The 21,556-nt window shown below is 35.9% G+C and overlaps 1 protein-coding gene across 2 annotated transcripts in view; it reads left to right on the top strand.

Moving 5' to 3' along the window:
• NEBL (nebulette) overlaps positions 1–21,556 on the top strand; it is a 144,005-nt gene that overhangs the window by 92,646 nt on the left and 29,803 nt on the right. For both annotated transcript variants that reach the window (XM_036761958.1, XM_036761956.1), the window contains 10 exons: positions 190–294; positions 2,380–2,472; positions 6,817–6,909; positions 8,472–8,564; positions 11,670–11,762; positions 12,743–12,835; positions 15,780–15,884; positions 17,118–17,289; positions 19,763–19,855; positions 21,330–21,476. In XM_036761958.1, coding sequence (XP_036617853.1) covers positions 190–294; positions 2,380–2,472; positions 6,817–6,909; positions 8,472–8,564; positions 11,670–11,762; positions 12,743–12,835; positions 15,780–15,884; positions 17,118–17,289; positions 19,763–19,855; positions 21,330–21,476 — 1,087 coding nt within the window. The remainder of the gene's footprint in view (positions 1–189; positions 295–2,379; positions 2,473–6,816; positions 6,910–8,471; positions 8,565–11,669; positions 11,763–12,742; positions 12,836–15,779; positions 15,885–17,117; positions 17,290–19,762; positions 19,856–21,329; positions 21,477–21,556) is intronic.

Raw genomic sequence — 21,556 nt, 5'->3', positions numbered from 1 at the left:
ATGTTTGTCCTCAGCTAGGTAACCAGTGAGACTTTTTGGAGAGTAAGGATGAGACTAAATATGAAGACTTTTAACTTATTTTATTTCATGACAAGAGCTACTTTGGGATATAATGGCCACATGTCAAAGTAGAGTTGGGGAAAGTCAATATCATATTAATTTTAAATGTTTCCACCTTTTTAACAAAAGAAAAAATACAAAGATGAAGCAGAAAAGATGCTGACTAGCTATTCAACAGTGGCAGATACTCCTGAAATACAGAGAGTCAAGACAGCCCAGAAAAACGTCAGCATGGTGAGTAGTGAGCATTCCATGTTACGTTTGACAAGGAAGGTACATGTTTGCCTTTTGATCTTTTGTTATTCATTAATTTATTAAATTTTTCTGGCAAAATCCTACTTGCCATAGGAGGTGTTCTTAACCTTCGGTACATAGATGATCCCCATGGACAGATTTCAGGGGGTCTTGTATGAGAAAGAAAATTTAACCTCCAACTGAAATGAAGCATTTCCTTCAGGTATTTACAAATATTCTGAGAGAGGTCCATAAACCTCCCTGCAATATCACAGAAGTCCATGACACACACAAATATATATATATATATATATATATATATATATATATTAAAAACCCTTGTGCTATAGGAATTCCCCCAATACAATAAAATAATTTTGCAAACAAACATTGGGTGAAACAAGGTTACAAGGGGGTACCAGGAACTATATAAATGTGAAATTTGTGCATGTCTCCAAACTATATGGCAACTATTATGCCTCTGGGCCTTAAGTGCTCACTGGATTATGGTCAGGTTCTGTACTGCCCACAGCCATTATGACAAGGTTTCAAGGTGGTACAATGGGGTTGGTCATAAAGCGCTGATAATATTGCTATAAAACAGCATTAAGGTGGGACAACATTAGTTGTTAGTATCACAATAGTGATACATGTATAGTATGCTTTTAAAATTGTTTAAATGCTTTCCCTATGTAGAACATGTCCCTCTTTCACTGTATTGTCTTCATCTATGGAAAACATACTTTCCCTCCTGTTTCTCTTTCTTCTCCCCCCCCCACTGAATTCTATATTCTATCTAAAAATGTCAGTCAACAATACAAAATTAAATAGTTTATGAGATTATCAACATCTCATTTTCTAATTTTTAGTTGTAATAAATTTCAAGGGGATATCCACATTATTTCATTGTATGCACTTGGTTGTATATAATACACCTCAAAATAAAGTGGTTGTTAAGTAGGAAAAAAAAGCACACATACTTTAAAACAACAGCTATTCCTTGTGGTAGCAGAAATGAAGTAATCACTTAGTTTCTCTAAGCCTCCATTTCCTCATTGGTGAAGTGAAGGCATTGAACTAGACCTCTGAAGTACCTTTCAGATCTTAGCATTTTGTTGATTTTAAGGTTATTCAGTTAAGCACATACTCATTGTCATCAAGAGTGTTAATTCGAAGGACTTCTGAAGTATTTTCTACTTTGCAATCAATTGGCAAATTCCCAACACTGATCCTGGTGCACTCATATGTGTGTTCTCAGGAACACACTGGTTGAATGCTACCTTTACAGAGGAGAAAATAGCAGGGTTCAGTTACCCACACAGTCCTTTTGAATGCCACAACTCTGAGGCAGCTTCTACTGTAATTGAGATGTCTTTCACCCTTTACTGCCAGTAGGCTCTGAAATCTCAAACATGGCTCAAAGGAGAAGCATTTTACTGTCCACATATGCCTTCACTGCAATGTTCCATATTTCTATGGAGGATTGAAGGAGGGGGTGATGGGAAGAAAGGATTCAGGAGTAAGAGAAAAGTTAGGAAAAATAAACTTTGGATTAACTAGGTTTGATTTATGTCAAATTTCATTTGAAGACTACTAAAGCAGCTATTTGGCTGGGGAATGAGAATTGTTTTGAATTTCATGCTATTTCAGAAAAGTAGTTAATGATTTGGTGAGGTTTTTATGGTATAGGTTTTGATTTCCTCCAAGTATCCTTATAAACATGCCTGGTCTTTGTGAACAGAGGACCTGATCTGACTTTTTTCTCATTAGAGAGTATGAGTTGCAAATAGTTATAATCTGAGTCATGTTTTAATATTACAAAAGTGTGAGACTGACATGAGAGTTTATCTGCGGATTTGGCCAGAAGGCTGGAAGGGAAGGATATGGAAATTAAACCGAACTTTTACAAACATATTAGAAAACTTAATTGATTTATGAAAATAAAATGATGTTGAGATCTTAAGTTGGAACTCTATTTACACTATTGTAAAATATGGAAGATTACCTTTTTTTAGAAGGAAAATTGGTATAAGGACTTGAAATCTTAATAGACTGATAGTTATTTTTTCTTCTCTTGTAATAAAGGTGTTTTATAAGAAAGGAGTAGGAGCTGGCACAGCTGTAAAAGAGACCCCAGAGATTGAACGAGTCAAGAAAAATCAGCAGAATATTAGTTCAGTAAGTTTTCTGCAGAATCAATTATCCTTTTTTTTTAAAAAAGCAAACATGAACCAGATAAATCCCTTCAGGTTGTTTACTAAACAGATTGGTCGAAAAATTATCCCATACTTCATTTAAATGCTGCTTCTTCGCATTTCAAAGGTCCAGGCACTCTGTATGAAAGCAATGTAGCCTTGCTCCCTTTGAACCTAAGGCAATGTTTCATTCTGATATCTCGTAGTACATAAGAAATATCATTTTAATAATACTGTAATGAAATTTATGATGAGATTTTTATCTTTCAGAACAGAATTTTAGCCACATTGACTTTTTTGCAGTGTAAGGAGGAATTTCAGTAGCAATATAACTCTTTGGTTGTATTGTTGGAAAAGCAAGATTCCACTGAAAGAATGAATTAAAGGCCTAAACATTTATTTGTTGCATAATTTTATGGCTTAAATTTTACAAGAAAAATTTCCTTCTCTTTATTATGAAATTGACATTTTCTAGGCATGCTTCTCATGGCTTTCCACCCAAGAGAAAAAGCAATAAATAATTTTGCTCTCTGTTGAGAGGCAGTATTGCATAATAGATAGAGTTTTGGAGTGAGGAGGATGAGGGTTCAAATCCTTCCTCAGATCAGTCATAGCTGTGAGACAATAGGATAGTCACATAAACTATGATTGGCCCAGGCATTACTTGAAGACTCTAAATTATAGCAATGTTTCCATGTTCCCTTTCTGGGGAGGGAGTTACCACATTGAGAATTTATGTCCAGACAAACATGCCCTTCCCTGTCCAATCAAGTCCCATGTCATTTCCTTTTGAAAAGAAGGGAAAAAAGATGCAACTGTAGTAACCACATGGCATTTTACAACAGATGACAAAGTTAAAAATTTCCAACTATTTCTGAATCTTCTTTCATATGTTTAGCTTTGAATAGAAAAGTGAAAAATGCCGCTTTATCAAATAAGAGAGCCAATCTCAAAGGACTTAGGTCTCACCTCTGACACATACTGGTTATGGAAGCCTGGGCCACTCACTTAACCTCCATGTAATCTAGTAACTCTTTAATTCCTTATTTACAGAGAAGATGACTACTTGCATTGGAGGAATTTTCTGTGTCAATGAAATTGCAAGGTCCAATCTCTATTCCTAGTAATTATTATGATTATGATCATTGTTGTTATTATTAGTGGTGCTGGTAATATTCTTAAAGCTCTTTAATGATTTCTTTGTCCTACCTTCCTAAACTATATCCCTCAGTACACATGCTTTAGAGCCCAGATAGCTTATAGATACTACCTTGGTGTGTCCAGTTTCAAACTGTTCTGATAAATCTGCTATAAGATTGAGTTTAGAGATTACTAGTCTTTCTATGACCTTCTAGGATAAGAATTATGGAGGTGCTCAGGCATTAAGAAGGGAGACTAGGAAGTACAGTATAAGAGAAGAATAAAACTATTCCGGAAATGAACCGTCACATACAAATAATTGGAATAACAGAAGGATAAATCATTTGTCAAATGAACTAATGTTTCCTGAAGCAGACTTAAGTTGGATGCCTGGTAGGAATGGGACAAGGGTAGTCAAAGGCCTGCTGTCTCTTTGATGTAGCACTAGTTTGTCATTGGGTTCCATCCAGTTTATGAGGAGTGAGAGCTGGAGTGTGAGGCTAAGGTTAAGTAAAATAAGTCACTACAGGGAAAAAGACAAAAACACTTAAGGTCACTTTTTTTTCTAAAATGCTTAAAATATAGGTGAAGGATCTTGATTTCATTAGCATAGGGAATGCATGAATGTAATGAATGAAAAAAAATATTAAGCACTTGTTAACCCCTCATTAACACATATCTACAACCTACAGATCAAAACCCAAGACCCAGTGGCTGCCAGAGGACCATAGAGGTTACCTCTTTATGGTACCTGTAAGGTTACATAGCTATTAAATATCAGAAATGAGGTTTGAAACCAGGTTACCTTCACTACAAGCCCAATACTTATTCTACTATGTTATGTTGCCTCTAATGTATATTAAAAATGTATACATCTACCTATTGTTAGACTATTTTAAGCCCTCTTTCACTGACAAGTTTCAGCATTGACATGATGTGTGTATGTGTATGTATATGAAGTATTATGTCTGTTATTTTGATTAGCATAATGAAGCACCAGAATGATTATTCTAAATGATATTTAGTTTATAATCCAAGAAAAACTACACCAAATGGGACATTACCTCTTTTATCCTGGATCTCAATGACATAGAATAAACAGTAAAGTCCTGTATCTTTTTCTCTGGGCTCTTCAGATAAACTCTGGCTTAGTATTCAAATGGAAAAATTACCCTTTCAAGATTAACAAGTGATGTCAAGCCAAGATGTGATTCTCTAACATTGGAAGATCTTGACATTTTCTGCCTCTGGGGTAGATTGTCTTTTAAATCATCAGGGGTGCTCTGTTAAGAACTATTCTGTGAAATTTATGGCTAGTTAACCAAGCTCTATAAGCCTCTAAAACTAATTGTTTTGGTTTGGGCCTAATTTTGGTCTTTTAATAATATTGCATCTGCAGGTATTCCTGCAGATGCGTTATTCCCGAAACACCCTCGAACTATTTCAGGACTTGAATTCCAGCCTCGATTATTCTAAATGGTCTCCAGCGATTTCTAAAGAGTTTTGCTAGAGTTAGATCTTTGGTAAATTTCCACACACCTCTGTTGAGTCCGGCTCATAATTTGTTACAAATATAATATGCCTTTTTTCATTCATGTTCTCTCTTATCTCATTTTCCATGGGCTTTAGACATAACTAAAGCACCACATGATGTGATGGCAAGTGAGGTCATTATGCAGCTTTATAGCCAGCCTCTTATCTCATGCATAAATATGTATCAAGCTGGATCCAATCTCCTTAATCTCATTCGGAATAGAGGCATCTGGGTATTGCTGTGGATAGAGTGCTGGGCCTGGACTTAGGAAAATCTTAATTAAAATCTGGCCTCAGATACTTACTAGCATATGATCTTGGACAAGTCACTTAATCTCTGTTTCCTCAACTGTAAAATGAGGCTAATGATAGCACCTACCTCCCAGGGTTGCTGTGAGGACAGAATGAGATAATATTTCTAAAGCATAATGCCTAGAACAGAATAGACACTATATAAATGCTAGCTAATATTATTGTTGTTGGATTAATTGCAGGAGGGGAGGAAGTTTTCTTGAATGGAGTTGAAACTAGGCTTATAAGCACCTGTTGATGCCTTTGGTAATGTGAACATATACTTGCTGAAGTGAGAAGAGATGTCTTATTCCATTTATAGTCTTGGCCTGGCTTGCCATATGTAGGAATGTAGAATAAGAGGTTGTTGGTGCTTTAAAAATGTTTCCATTGTCTCTTTTCTTTTTTCCCTGAGCATTTTATCAGTTTTTCCTTTTCCTTATTTGGTTCATATTGATGCTGAGTGCTGTAGCTCATGCAGACAGGGTTTAAGTAAATTCGTAAGTAATTCAGTTTGACCTTGACCCTATTTCCATATCAACAAATTAAGAAAAAACGCAACTCATTCCTTGTTCTATAGAAAATAAAACTTGATTTTAAAACTTACCTTTCTTTGGGAAAACAGATATTGTTAATATTTTGTAAAAAGTACAAAAGGATGATATTTTTCATAGCTCTGCCTATTTAATATGGAAAAATATTACTCGTTGGAAATGCTTCTGAATATCAAAAAGTCAGTGATAAAATTGATTTTAAGGTCAAGAAAAATATGCTTGTTTCACATATTCATTCTGCTAAAACTCTTACAATATCCAGTAGAAAACCAGAAATAGGTCCATTTATTCATTGAAAGAAGAAAACTTTGCTAGGAATGATGCACATGCTGCTAGGGAGGCTGAGACTGGTAGATTGCTTGGTCTTAGTAATTCTAAACTTCAATTTGGCTAAAGCCAGTTAGGTGTCTTTACTAACTCTGGCATCAGTGACCAGGAGCAGAAGGCTACCAGGGTACCTAAGGACAGGTGAGCTGGTAGAGATTAGAAAAACAGAGGAGATAAAGTCTCCATGGTGATCCATGTTGCAATAAGGCCCATAAGAGACTGCTGCTTCTTCCGGCTAGGGTAACATAGGTTGACCCAGCCTTAAACAAACAAAATAAATGAATGAGCAATTGAATGAATGGAGAATGGAGTTTTAGAACTATCAGAAAATCAGGAGCCACTTTTGGACTTTTTTAAAATCATATTTTGAAATAAACATTCTAATAATGCAAGTAAAATGGAAGAAAAAATTGAAAACATTTGTTAGGTATTGCTTTAGTAGGAAAAAACCACTTAGATTATATTTTGCATTCATTACACAGGTGAAATATAAAGAAGAAATAAAGCAGGCAACGACTATTTCAGATCTTCCAGAGCTGAAGAGAGTTAAAGAAAACCAGAAGAACATCAGCAATGTGTGATCACATTACTATAAGTATTTTTTCTTTCTGAGCCTTTAATCCCTCATCTGTAAACTGGGGATAATACTTTACTATTCTTCTCGAAGGGGTGTTGTAAGGCAAGAGCTTTGTAAATTAGGAAGTATTTAATGTGAATTATTATGGGGCAAATAACTGTTCCATTGGAATTGCCTATACTAATAATGCTTTGTTCTAGTTGGTTTTTTTAAACAGACTGAGGCTACACAGAAATACTTTTATTCTGTTTTCTATCCATGAAATAGTCATTTTCTCTAATGAGGGTACCTGATTGTGCTTTGGATGTATAGGAAGGGAGGAAGGGGAAAATACTGGAAGTTCTTTTGTTCAGCCATTCGGTAGCCATAGTCTTAGAGGTCCCTCACTTCATTTGTTAAATCAACTCTTTCTCTGTCTCATACATCAGAGATTTAGAAATTTACTTAAATTTCCCAAATGGGGTGTGTGTGTGTGTGTGTGTGTGTGTGTGTGTGTGTGATTTACAAAAGGAAAAAGTGTGACTGACATTGGGTTAAAAGCATGTTACAGAGAGCCTGGGCCTTGTTTCTATGTTACACTTAGGCCCCTGTTGAAAAAACTGTGAAAGTACAAATAAGTCTCTGTAACAACATTCCCCCCTCAGGAAAGCATTAAGGATTCCTTATGCAATTCATTTTAATGGAATTTTAACTATCCCTATCCTTTTCTTTATTAAAAATGTACTAATTTCAAGAGCATGCTATTGAATTCCATAAGATAAAAATTAATTTTTAAAAAAATTAATTAAAATTAAATGTAAAAAATAAAAAAAAAACCAAAACAAGTTAAAATCAAAAATTAAAAAAAAACCCATGCAGTTTTATGTTTGACTGAGTCCTTAAGCCCTTTTCTTTTGTGGATTATTTTGGTGTGACAGTGAAAATGTACCAGAAGTTGTTAAGTTTCATCCCTCCAGCAGAGTATAACTCTCTCTGCCCAAGAGGTGAGGCAAAGTCCCATAATGTTAGGGCAGTGGATGGAGCTGTTGAAAGGCAGAATTTTGCAGACAATAGGAATACATTAAGAAAAAGAAGAGTGCATGACACTAGATTGGTTGCTCATGGAGGAGGCAGGGCTGCATTTGAAAATCTTCTGGGCTATCATAATTCTTTGCATCTAGTAGGTGTTCGACAAGTGGTTGTTAGATCATGAGGGAGTAGTGAATTATTAAGAAGATAACAAGTAGCACATGGCTAGATGTTACTCCAGAAAGTGAGAAAATGGTTGATGGTTTTTTTTTTTAATCATTATGGGTAGGATGAGGTCCAGAGAATTAACCATTAGATCACTAGGATTTATAGGGTAGAAAACAAAAAGGAGGAATTGGGAACACCAGGATGAATAAAAGTCTAGCAAGTAGAAACATTAAATAGACAGGGAATGCTAATGAGAGTTTACTATAAAATCCCAGTGAAAATTTTTCTAATGAATCATAGCCATATGTGACTTCTTTTTATCTCTACTAAAGTATTGTTATATTTTACTTTGCATAATTAAATGTCTTGTACCTTGTTTCTCAGCTTCAATATAGAGAGCAGAACTACAAAGCTACTCCTGTTTGCATGACTCCTGAGATCGAGAGAGTGAAGAGGAACCAGGAGCATCTCAGCTTGGTGAGTGGTTTGAGATTTTCTTTCTCAAAATAAAATATCTTTTTTGAAAAAAGTGAGAGAGAGATGTACAGGGTTACCAGCCTCACTTTCTCCTCCGGAGCCATCTGATCCAGTGGCAAGTTATAGATCAGGATTACTGGAGATGGCCCCAGGGGGTACAAATAAGAAAAGTAAGATGGTCTTTGCTCCTAAGGAGCACACATTCTAATGAAGGAGACAGTTAAAAGAAAGTTCAACTAGAGGGCAGAAGGAAAGATCTACAAGGCTAAAGCGGCAGCAGAGGAGTGTATGGCAAGGCCCAGGGATCCTTGGGTTCACCAGTAGATCAGATCATAGTTTCAGTGTCTGTAGGGCATAGACTGGTAAGATCCTATCTCCTTCCATCTCACTGAGAGGAACAGAATTGGTTACTCCCCCCTTATCCAAGCTTCGTAAACAGTCAAATATCTGGATGGGTTCTATGCACTTTCCAGCCATCCTGACATTTTAAATGCATGCTATCTCTCTTGATTGGAAGTAGTGTGGTGTAATAATGTTGGATTTGGAATTAGGTCTGGATCAAATCTCACCTAAAGGCAGTTAGTAGCTGTATGATCATGAGCCATTCCCAAATCCTCAGAGCCTCAGTTTCCCTATCTATAAAGTAAAGATAACAATATCTGCCCTACCCCGCTCGAAGAGTTGTTCTGAGGAAAGTGCTTTGCAAACCATGAAGTGCTATATAAAAGTTACTAATGAGGGATACACCAAGGTGGAGGAGAGAGTCATTGCTATCAGGAGAAGGTGTTCCCATGTTGACTCAAGTCCCAGAGAACAGTGTTCAGACAGATGAAAAAGAAAATAAATCCAAATGCAAAATCATGGACCATCTGCAGCTGGAAAATCCTGTGTGATTCAGGTCCTAGCACTGAGAGACATAATAAAAATTATCAAGGGAGAGTGAGGGATTTTAGATATGGACCAGAATAGACCAGAGCTTATTTTTCTTTAATCAGCCAGCATGATGAGACATGATAGTGTATGGAATCATGAAGGGGGCATGTAACTTGACATGGATTTTAAAAAAAACAACCATGTTATATACTGGAATTAGGGTGCACTACTTGAAGTCTGAAAGAGTAGAATTTAAAGCAAATAGATTCTAAATACTTTAGAATTTACTAGTCCAAGAGGTGGTATAGGAGGAATATATCAATTGTTTCACAAAAAAAGTACAGATGAAAACTTTGAATGTTGGAATCTGACTGTTGGAAATTGCCATCTAATCCACCAAGTAGCTGGCCAAGAATCCCCTCTAGAATGTTCCCAACAATTGGTCATCTAGTTTGGCTTGAATGTCTCCATTGAGGAAGAATTCACCATCTCCCAAGGTTGCCCATTCCAATTTTGAATACGTTAAAGGGTTAAGATTTTTTTTTATCCAACTCAAATTTGCTTTTTAGTAATGTCTGCCTATTACCCCTAGTTCTGCCTTATGACACCAAGCAAAATAATTCTAATCCCTCTTCAACCTGGTAATCCTTCAAATACTTGAACAGCTATCATTTCCCCCATCCTTCAAAAAACCCAAAACACTATGAGACTTTTTTTCTTCCAGTTGTATCTTCAGAGATTTGTCCTTTCCAGCTTATATGGCCCTCCTCTATGTGAAGCTGTCCCGAGGACACACAATGGCCTTCTCCCTCCAAATAATAGGCATATGAATAACATCTGAGAGCTTTTGCTATCACATTTATCTTGATTCTATTTCTGTGAAATAGGTAGGGGCAGGGAGAATTAGCTTTATAAGAGAGATATAGACAGACACAAACAAGAGGCTGAGACAGAGAGAGATGCAGAAACTGAGAAAAAGGGTCAAAGAGAATGGAAATAAAGGAAAAGAATAGAAAATGACTTTCAGAAATTGCCTACCTGAGAGCCTTGGTTCTAGTACCAGCTGATTCCAAGGCCTTTTGTTCTCTCCATTTGACTTCAATGGCTTCTTTTAAACATTGCCTTTAGAATGTGCTGCCTTGCATTTTCATTAATGTTATTCATGGAGTTTCCATTCTCTTTGGTATTGACCTTTAAGGAATTTTTCCGAAAGAGTGTCTTTTGGGTGAAAAAGGAATAGTTGTTTAAGATGGCAGATAGACCAGAGTGGTTTAAGCAATGCCTGTACATCGGGGGTGGGGTGGGGGGAGGCGCACAGGTGGCCCTCTAGGTCCTCAAGTGCAGCCCTTTGACTGAATCCAAACTTCACAGAACAAATCCCCTTAATAAGAGGATTTGTTCTGTAAAACTTGTACTTGGTCAAAAGGCCGTGCCTGAGGACTTAGAGGCCACCTATGACCTCGAGGCCACAGATTCCCTACCCCTGATACATTAATGAGACTACTTTAGGGTTAAATAATTTATATTATTGTTGTTCAATTACTTTTCAGTCATGTCCAACTCTTTGTGATCCCATTTGGGGTTTTCTTGGCAAAGATAGTAGAGTGATTTGCTGCTTCCTTCTCCAGCTCGCTTTACAGATGAGGCAACTGGGTAAACAGGGTTGAGTGATTTGTCCAGAATCACACAGCTAGTAAGTGTCTGAGGTTGGATTTGTATTCAGAAAGATGAGTCTTCCTGACTCCAGGCCCAGTGCTCCATCCACTCTATCATCTAACTACCTGACTAATTTATACAACTTATGAAAAAAAGGTTTTAAAATTTGAATTATATTTGCATATGTCTATATATGCATGTATTCTATATCAGCACTTAGGACAGTGTCTGGCATATACTAAGTGCTTAATAAATACTCGTTTACCAGATGACTGGTTGATATCCACTGTGGCATAGTGAAGAATGCACTAGATGTGCAGTCAGGAAGACTGTAGTTCACTTACTGGGTGTTTCTAGACATGTCACTTAAACCTTTTCAGCCTCAGTTTCCTTATCTGTGAAAAGAAGTTTAATAGTTATCTAAATATGCATACACTTACATAAATGCTTGGTGTCTCTATATGATTTGTTATGACTGTGAAGATTCATTGTCCTCACTGCGCTGTTGTCCTAGCTTCCAAGATCACACCCAATGGTTTCTCAGACATCTACTAACATACCTTATCCACCACACAGGTGAAATACCGAGGAGAAACCAAATGTGCCACATCCATTTCTGACCCACCAGAGCTGAAGAGAGTTAAAGAAAACCAGAAGAACATCAGCAATGTGTGATCTTCCTAGAAACATTTCTCCTCCATGAATTTTCTCATGTGATCTTTTTAAGTGAAAGGATTGGGTTTACTGGGGTTACGTAACGTGAAGTTGGTGGTGCGCATTCAAGAAAATGACCATAAAAGCATAGCTCCAGAGAGCTGCCCTGTTTCTTTCTTGTTCCAGTTGACATGTGATTTTATATTATGATGCTTGGCTATCCTTAGGCCTTGCCTTTATGTCTACTAATATTGATTCTCAGACCTCCTAGCTGCCCCCATTATGCTCTTTTGATCCACAGATTTTGAGATATATTATCTTCCAACGAGTCTTTGATTCTTTGAAAATCGTTTGGAAAATTATTTTCAAAACATCATATTATTAAATATATCTTATAGTAACTAAAGTTTTGAACAATGACTCTCTTTTTACCCATATATGTGGATTCACACTACAATAAAGAGTAGGGGAAATGATGATGAAAAATGAAATAGCTATAAGTATTCAAAAATTCTCTTGCCTTTTATGGATCTTGCAGGGGGAAGGATCTGTTGAAAGTCATACCTTATTCAAAGCCCCTCCTCTGTAGTTAATTGATTATAATCCTCTACAAAATAGTGCTATTATAGACAGTGACAATTTCAAAATGTACCTTTAATTATCATTCTGAGAAAAAAATGGTTCTATGAATATTCTAATGGACTAGAGTCTTCTGTGATTAAATATATATGCTTTTTAGCTTAGCTATGGCATGCACACATAAGGAGTGCATCCACATCCACACGGGCATGTTATAATGACTGCTGTGGGAATTAAGAATTTAAATAGATAATAATTTATGATTCTGACTATAAGAATATGTGTTTACCTCAACCAGCGTTTTCCATTTTTAGCTTTCCTTGATGGTTCTCTGAAAGCAAATAACTTAAGGTTATCTGACCATGGCATAGTTAAATTAATGTTCAAAACTTTCTTTTTGTTTCGTAAAATAATAGGTTCATTATAAGGGACAGCTGGGCAGAGCAACTGCCGTAAGCATTACTCCGGAGATGGAAAGAGTCAAGAAGAATCAAGAAAATATTAGCTCGGCAAGTCGTGCTTTGAAATTTTTTTAAAAATAAAACAATATTTCCAGTTCCCCAAGCATAGAGCTAGAACTAAAATTAAAATTAAGTAATCTTTTCTTACTGCTTACTTTTAAAGATAATTTTGAATTTATAAGAGTATGTTGTTTTAAAGAGCATTATTCATATGCATATGTATGTATGTCTGTTCAGATTGATAGAGCCTCAGATAATTGAAGAGTCTCCTAAATGCAATCAACAATCTTTCCACAGTTCAGCCTAAGAATCTACAGATGGGATACATACATGTCTGTGTATAGCGTACTATTTATCTCCATATATACATTCACATGTGCATATATGTATCAAGAAGACATAATGAAAAGCCAAGCAGTGGCATCATGGTTCAAGCTCAGAAAGTAGATGCTATTATGACAGTGAGATCCTAGTTAATTTGATGAGCTAAAAGCACAGGGCCATCATTTGTTACTTTGAAAATGTCTCCTTGATTCTTACTGTATGTACCATAAATGCAATGTAGCTGTACACATATATATATGGTTAAGTATAACATATAACAAGAAAAGAGGATTTATGTATTTGTGTGTTATGAGAGTACATGGAAGTGTATGCATATTAAAGAGTGTGTGTGTTGGGGGGGATTATGTTTATATGTGTGTGGGAGAGGGAAAGAAAGAGTGTGTATATTACCAAGAAAGAATTTATGTGTGGTACAGAAAGACAGAGATATACACACACATTGGTCTTTAATCATGTGTTTTTTTCAGATTCTTTTTTAAAATGATCTATTTATTTTTAGTTTTCAACATTCACTTCCAAAAATTCTAAATTTCCTCCCCCTCCCTCTCTTCCCCCTCCCCAAGACGGCATGCAATTTGATATAAGCTCTACATATACATTCTTATTAAACATATTTTCACATTAGTCATGTTGTATAGAAGAATTAGAACAAATGGGAGAAACCACGAGAAGGAAAAAAACAAAACAAAAAAAGAGAGTAAATCATATGCTTCCATCTGTATTCAGACTCCATATTTCTTTCTCTGGATATGGATGGCATTTTCCATCATGAGTCTTTTGGAATTGTTTTAGGTCCTTGCATTGCTGAGAAGAACCAAGTGTATCAAAGCCAGTCTTTGCACAATGTTGCTGTTACTGTGTACAATGTTCTGGTTCTGCTCACTTCGTTCTGCATCAGTTCATATATGTCTTTCCGGGTTTTTCTGAAGTCTCCCTGCTCATCATTTCTTAGAGCACAATAGTATTCCATTACATTCATGTACCACAACTTGTTCAGCCATTCCCCAATTGATGGATATCCCCTCAGTTTCCAGTTCTTGGCCCCCACAAAAGATCATGGGTATCATTTAGCATGCTCTGTAATTCTCTGAGACTTGATATAGTCAGCATCACCTAAAAGCAGAAGTATCTAGCAGACTACCCTGTCTCTGTATAGCTCTTAAACATATGTACATGTGTGGAGAGGTACTGTGGAATAGTGCATAGTGAGCTAGGCCCTTGAGCCAGGAGGACCCCAGTTTAAATTCTGGCTATGGCCCAAATTAACAGTTCAGTTCTGGATATGCGATCATTTAACAATCTCTAATATAAACTACATAACAGTTGCTAATGCAGTTTTTAATGAGGGATGTCACATATTAATAAATTCTCCTTTACTAATGTAGACATGTATTTGAACCCAAGTTCATACTTGTCCTAGGTGCAGATCATTTGTTACCAACAAAAATTTGTGCCACTGGGAAACTTTCCCCTAGCTAGTACCCAAGTGACTGATATTCCATCAGTACTGCAGGCATAATTGCATGTTTGGCCTTATGAAGGGGTATTACTTTTAATATATTAAATTTTTCAAGGATGTTATTTTAACTAAGGTGTCTAAACAATTCAATCCTTTATCATAATAGGAACATATATTGTTATGCTATCTATGCAAAGCAGAATGATCAATTAGTCATTGGCCATGATCCAGAACTCCCAAGGGGGAAAACCATTTTTAAAGGTATTAAAGATAGGACTGTGTTAGTTGGTAGTCACATGGTGTACATTTAGGGATGTCTTGTTTGGACAATTTTTTTCAGTAGAAGTCATGCTTCAATATTGAATTATACATATGCCTTCAGGTCTGTAATAATTGACTCTCTAATCCTACAAATAATCAGTCTGATAAATGATGGCATTCCATTTTTAAGTGCCAAGAGTACATGAGCTGTCCCTGGCACATCCAGAAGATTTTTGTGCCTGATGAATCAGCTTTTAAGCAGATTTTAAGATTTTAAAGCCTGTAGATTGCAGCTACTATTAAGGGAATCTAAAAATGTTTTCCACCTAAATTACTTTTAAGCTATGGTTGAGAGGAAGTAAAAATGATTGAAACATGCAGCTATATTTAAGAACTGTCCTTCCATTGGTCCTTATTCCCAGGATATGAGGAGAAAAGGGGAAATTTATTGCAGCTAAGGGGCCACTCTGTGAGCATCCATCATCTGTGTTCTAGTAGGTACCAGGAAAAATAAATCTGGCACCCTTTAGGATTGGCCTTTCCCTTATCTGTCTAAACCAAGAACCAGTGGAGCAGATGATACAGATGGCTATTGGTCACCTACACAACTGTCTCTTTAGGAGAAACGGTTCCAGATCAGAGAGAGAGAGAGAGAGAGAGAGAGAGAGAGAGAGTGAGTGTGTGTGTGTGTGTGTGTGTGTGTGTGTGTGTACAAAGTCATTTAGAATAATAAAAACAGTTGCTTCAGCAATAGGTGAATGCTGATTGACAATTTCTTGATCTGGTTCCTTCGTTTTTAAGTGTGTCGTACATCATTTGCCCTTTGAAAGGCGGCAAAGGGAAGGAGAAAATGTGGAATTATGTGTTTTTTTAAAAAATTTAATCGTGTTTTATTCTAAATTTGTCCTGGTTGTTATTGTTTTACAGGTTAAGTACACCCAGGATCAGAAACAGATGCAAGGTAGACCAAGTTTGATTGTAGATACCCCTGGACTGAGGCATGTTAAAGAAACTCAAAACAATATTTCCATGGTAGGGTACAACTGCCTGACTCTTCTCACAACCAATATATACTAAAGAACAACATTGCATCATACCTTGGAGATGTTAGTTCACCACTAAGCTGGATAATGACTAAAGCACAGTAGTTGGGATTGCTCAGTTTGCCTTATGGTGAATTTTCTAACTGCACTTAAATGTAATGGAAACACTTAGAGTTTCAATAAAAAGATTTTCTCTTCTGGTTGATTTGTGCCTTTTTATTTTCCAATTTCAAATCCCTTCTGTCCTTTGAATGCCTTGTGTGACTGACAACTGCCTGGACCTTTCTCGGTTTGGTTTTGAGTTTGTGTTTGGCATGTTTGCATGTTGCAGAGCATATTTCAAAGTGCTGTTTGTGTTTTATTACCATATTAAGGCCATTCAGATTTATAATCCAGTTGCTCTGTGGGTCACTACTATTTTTTTTGGATAACTGTATGGCATTGTTAATAAAAATGATTGAGCAGTAGGGGCTTAATTCACAGGTATTCTTTGGGTGAGAGCTTAGAGAGTAATTACAGTAATATATTTGCATATTTGTAACTTAAATATATTATATCCGTGCATATTTTAACTTTAAAAAGGATACATTTATATTTAAACATCTATATTTATAACTTCAATACATACTTTTTAAAAAAGGGTACGTATATAAACACCTATATTTATAACTTCAATACATGCTTTTTTGAAATCATGAATATTTAAATATATGTATGATTTTTCAAGTGAAGATTTAAATATATGTGTATATATTTGTTACAGATATGCACATAATATTACTGTAGTTACATTACATGTAGTTACATATACATATATACTTTTTGAAGTGATGTACATCTAAATAAATGCATATATATGTATTTTGAAGTTATACATATATAGATTTAAATGTAACTTTAAAGTGGTTTTCATGAGCCATAGTAATGATTACCTCAGTAATTAAGACACTTGAAATCAGTATCTTCAACCTAATTATGAAGTTAGCAAAAGAGTTTATGGCTAACAGTAAAAGGAGAAACAAAGAAGAATATTGTTTTAGGCATTTAGAAAGTGCACGTGGAAACCTAGTGGGAAAAGTGATTAGTTTTATCTGGGGAATAGTTGGAGAAGGATGATCCTATCTAGGCATACATAGAAGGATCTTTTTGCTTCGGTAGCCTGCAGAATATCAGTCCAGCTAAGTTGCAGCTACCACAATCTCTTTTTCTTCCCTTTATTCAGGTAAAATACCATGAAGACTTTGAGAAGACAAAGGGCAGAGGTTTTACTCCCGTTGCGGATGACCCGGTGACAGAGCGGGTGAGGAAGAATACCCAGGTCGTGAGTGACGCTGCTTACAAAGGTATCCACCCGCAGATTGTGGAAATGGATCGGCGGCCTGGAATCATTGTGGGTAAGCATACTCCAGGGAGTCAGTGGAGGGACCGCTACGGGTTAAAGGGATGTACTAGACCGAGAATTTGTCCTCTCTATCACTTACATCCAGGCTTTAGATGGGTTTTACATTGTAGTCTAGTCTGAGTGGGTACTATTTTAAAGTAGCACAGCTTTCAAGGCTGTAATTTTTAATCTAGATGACACATTTCAGAATTCTTTGCTTATAAGAGCTGGAAAAAGATCTCTTTAAAATAAGTGTCTTTTAATACTTAATATCAGAAAACCTATAACCCTTTTACAAATCTGTTTGGGAGGGGGGTAGTTTTGATGCCTTTTTGATATGGCCGCATTGGTCTTTGCAAATGATAATTGCCTAGCAGAAACACTAAAAAATATCTTATTTGGGGAGCTATAAATGTATTAATGTATTAATTAAGCCATGAAAAGATATTCTACATGAATTTTTCCTTGCTCTAATGGGAGTAGAATTCTCTCAAAGCTCCCTTTAATCATCTTCAGTGTAGGGTTCCTGCTAAGAAGAAGCATCCTCAGAGAGGCTATTTACAGGGGTGATAATTACACATATTTCTAAAAAAGCACTTTGGAATTTCAATTTTAGTATTGCATACATGAGGAGTAAGTGAGCCGTACTCTAGATGTATGTAAATAAAGCTGACAGTCTTTATCACTGGGACTTTTAAGATTAAGGAGAATCATTTACTATCTAAGAAGATCCTTGTCCCTAAAATGTGAATGCTTCTGTTGACTTAAAGATAATGAATGCCCAGGTCAGAAGACCAATCACTGGAAGCTTTTCTCCTCACTCTGTGTAGTGATTTTACTTGATATAAATAAGCAGTAGAAAGTCAGCAGAGGGAATAGAGAGATAACTTTGGAATCAAGAAGATCAGGGTTCAAGTCTTACTTCTGACACATGCTAGGTGATAGTGTTAAAGGATGCAGAAAGGTCAAGAAAGCTTAGGATTAAGAAAAGCCTGTCAGATTTGGAATTTAATAAACTATTAGAAACTTTGGAGAGATCACAACTTCGCTATAATTTATACTATTATAGTATTCCTTTGGGGACATTTGGAGGTTGAATTGTCCAGGTTACACAAGCCAGTATATGTTAGAGGTAGGTCTTGAACCTGTGTTTTCTTAATTCCAAGAGTAACTCTCCATCCGTGATGCCATTCTGACTTTCTTTTCCTAGTTTAAATTGAGTAAAAACAGTACAATAAGTAGGGGAAAATTTCTAGAGGTGGTTCTTCTGGCTTTGGCATGCATTATTTTAAAGTCAGTTGAAGGGATCCTAGATTTTACTCTTGGGTCAAAGAGAAGTGAGTATCCAGAAGTACTTTGCTGAATTAAAATTGCATTTACATTTAATTTCAAAAATTTGAATAATCAAATATCTGCTTGTCTTATTCCTTCTTTTCATGAATAAATTTCTAGCAGTGAAGTTCATTTATTAATAGCTCTTCATTTTTTTCTGATAATGATAATGATTATGGTGCCAACTTAACATTTAGATCCATGTTCTACAGTAAGGAATTGCCTTAAGTGTGGAGCTCTCGGTTCAGGAATGACTGAAACCATTCTTGACCACAGAGACAACAGGTTCCAGTTGAACCAGTGATATTTCCCTACCCTACAGCTCACATCCTTGAACTTAGAGGCAGCATGTTGGAATCTGCAAGAAGACAAATTCCTATTTCTGACACTAGCTATGTGACCATGACCGTATCATCTAACTTTTCTAAACTTTGCTTTTTGTACACTGAACAATGGCCACATATCTACTTTGCCTCCTATAGAAACAGAAAGAGTAAAAACTTTCTTTTTCAATCTCCTTCTCTCTTATGGCAACATCTACAGAAAAGTTCACTAACATTTTGGAGAAGGGATGCATGTGTGAACTTAGAGGCATGCACATTTATCTTCTATGAAACATTTATTGAAGAGGGCATTCCCAAAACATTTGCTTTTGATATAGCAGAGAGGACTTCTTTCCCAGAAAAAAAAAACTTCTTAGTGGTTTATTATGAGTCAATAAATTCATTCTACCTTTAATACTTTATCTAGTTTAGAATATGGTGAGAAAAAGACTTGACATTCAAACAATGTGGTACAATTAGGAAATACTTGCCTGGTGTAGACATGCACCATGCCATAAAAAGTTTTATGGGGTTACTGATGATTACATCAAAAAGCACTTAAGTTGTTCTCCAACTTTAAAAAAAGCTAATAAAGATAAACCAGGGAACGCAAATTTAATCACACAGTTCTCTTAACAAATGCTTGTGCAAATGAATGTCTGTTAGCTCGTCCCATGAATACAAACAATTATTTTAGGAAAGCTCTAACTATGGTTTTACAAAAACCCCAACAACAACATGAAGCCACTTGAGTTCTTATTTGCTTTTCTTTTCTATGAGTCATTCTTATTTTTCTCTTGATTTTCTTTTATTTCTTTCTTTTGGTGAAAGACCTTAAAGTTTGGCGTACTGATCCTGGTTCCATCTTCGACATTGATCCATTGGAAGACAATATTCAATCTAGGAGCCTACATATGCTTTCTGGTATTACTCATATTTTGAGTTCTTCCATCTTGGCATGGTTTTCTCCTGAAAATGAAACCCCCATAAGCATTCAGATTCAATTAGTCCACTGTAAGCTTTAAAAACAATTTTTTAAAAATCTTGACTTTGAAATGAATTATTGTTTACAGTTACATATGACTTGAGAATAGATTTTAATCATTGATGCAAGTGAAACTTGATAAAAGCACTTTTATTAAAAACTAGATTAGAATGTCCTATTACTCCTAGATTCAGTGAAGAGTGTCGAGTTTCCATGCATCTGCTTTTTATTAGTAAATATGATTTCAGTAGGCTTTGTGGGTCCTTAAATGCAGTTATTTTGATTTCACTAAACTTTTGAGACATAAAGTAGGTTTGAATTCTGAAATACACTGTAACAGTGTTTTCAAGTCCTATTGTAAGAATTTCAAGTGAAATAGTATAGAGATTTTCTTTAACCTGGATGATCTCTTAAAATAAAATAGAATTTATTTTTGGCTACATTCAAAAGGATACAATATTTAAGGATTTTTAAAGAGTAAGCTGTATTTTCAGTCTGCCTTGAAAGTTTACCCTCGGGCTTTGATTAACTTAAAATGGATAGCTTATGGGTAGGGTTTATGTGACTTTTAACTTATGCTGTCATCTCTAAATAAAGGTAAAACAAGTGCAGGTTGATAGTGATAACAGTTTATCGGAAACTGTCATTTTGCATTTTAGACCTCCAGATTGTGGAGGTTTGACAGTCAATCCAAATGATGCAGTGAATCAAACTAGATGATTCAGACCAAGGATGTATATCCTTTTTGCTAGCTTTGACAATTGACTTTGATCACATGAACAGTCACAGATCAAGATCTTCTTGCAGTCAGTTTTTTCCAGTGTAGGCATCCAGGTTCTAAAAAAATATAGACAAAATTAGGCAACCAATTTTGTGGACCTGGTAATGTTTGTTTTATTTTAACCATTGGCTGTTGGTAGAAATTCAGGTTGTCACCTGTGTTTTCCTAGTTCCTGAAAAGAAAGAGGTCCTTTTTTTTCTTCCCTATACCCACCAAAAAATAAAAGGTACAAAATTAATGAAAATAAATTATTATTTTTTTTTGAAAATAAATTATTTTATGATGTGCCCTGGGAAGGTAGTGTGGTACAGTGAAAAGAATGTTGCCTTCAACGTTAGAGGATCTAGCTCCAAATCCTGAATCTGCCGCTTAATACCTGGTGACCTTAAGTAAATTATGTTCTCTCAGTCTTGGTTCTTTCTGAGCAAGATGAGGAAGCTAAACCAGTGTACTTCTGTAGTCCCTTTTTCTCTCAGTCTGTGATCCTGGTGATAGAAATTAGGACTCTGATGGCTAAAACTTGAATATTAGGTTATTTGTCTTTTCATGTTAAATTTTTATTTTTTTCCTCATTTCTTTCTGTTCTTCAATCATGTAACCATGCACATGAACATTCTTTTCCCCCAATATAGAAAAGGCAAGTCTCTACAGTAGACATCGATCTCATTCAACCAGTACCCTTGGTGTAGGACCAGGGGATGACAAGTCAGAAATCTCTGAGACAAACCCTAGCTTTTCCTTCTGCAGTGAGTTAACAAGACCATCTGATGAAGAAGGAGGTATCAAATCTTCCCAAGTAGACTAACATTGATAATTTGTGGAATCGTGCATGACTTTTATTCTTAACATATCTTCACAT

Source organism: Trichosurus vulpecula, chromosome 5 (genome assembly GCF_011100635.1).
Source record: "Trichosurus vulpecula isolate mTriVul1 chromosome 5, mTriVul1.pri, whole genome shotgun sequence".
Classification (NCBI taxonomy): Eukaryota; Metazoa; Chordata; class Mammalia; order Diprotodontia; family Phalangeridae; genus Trichosurus; species Trichosurus vulpecula.
This window is presented reverse-complemented; position numbering and strand designations above follow the sequence as displayed.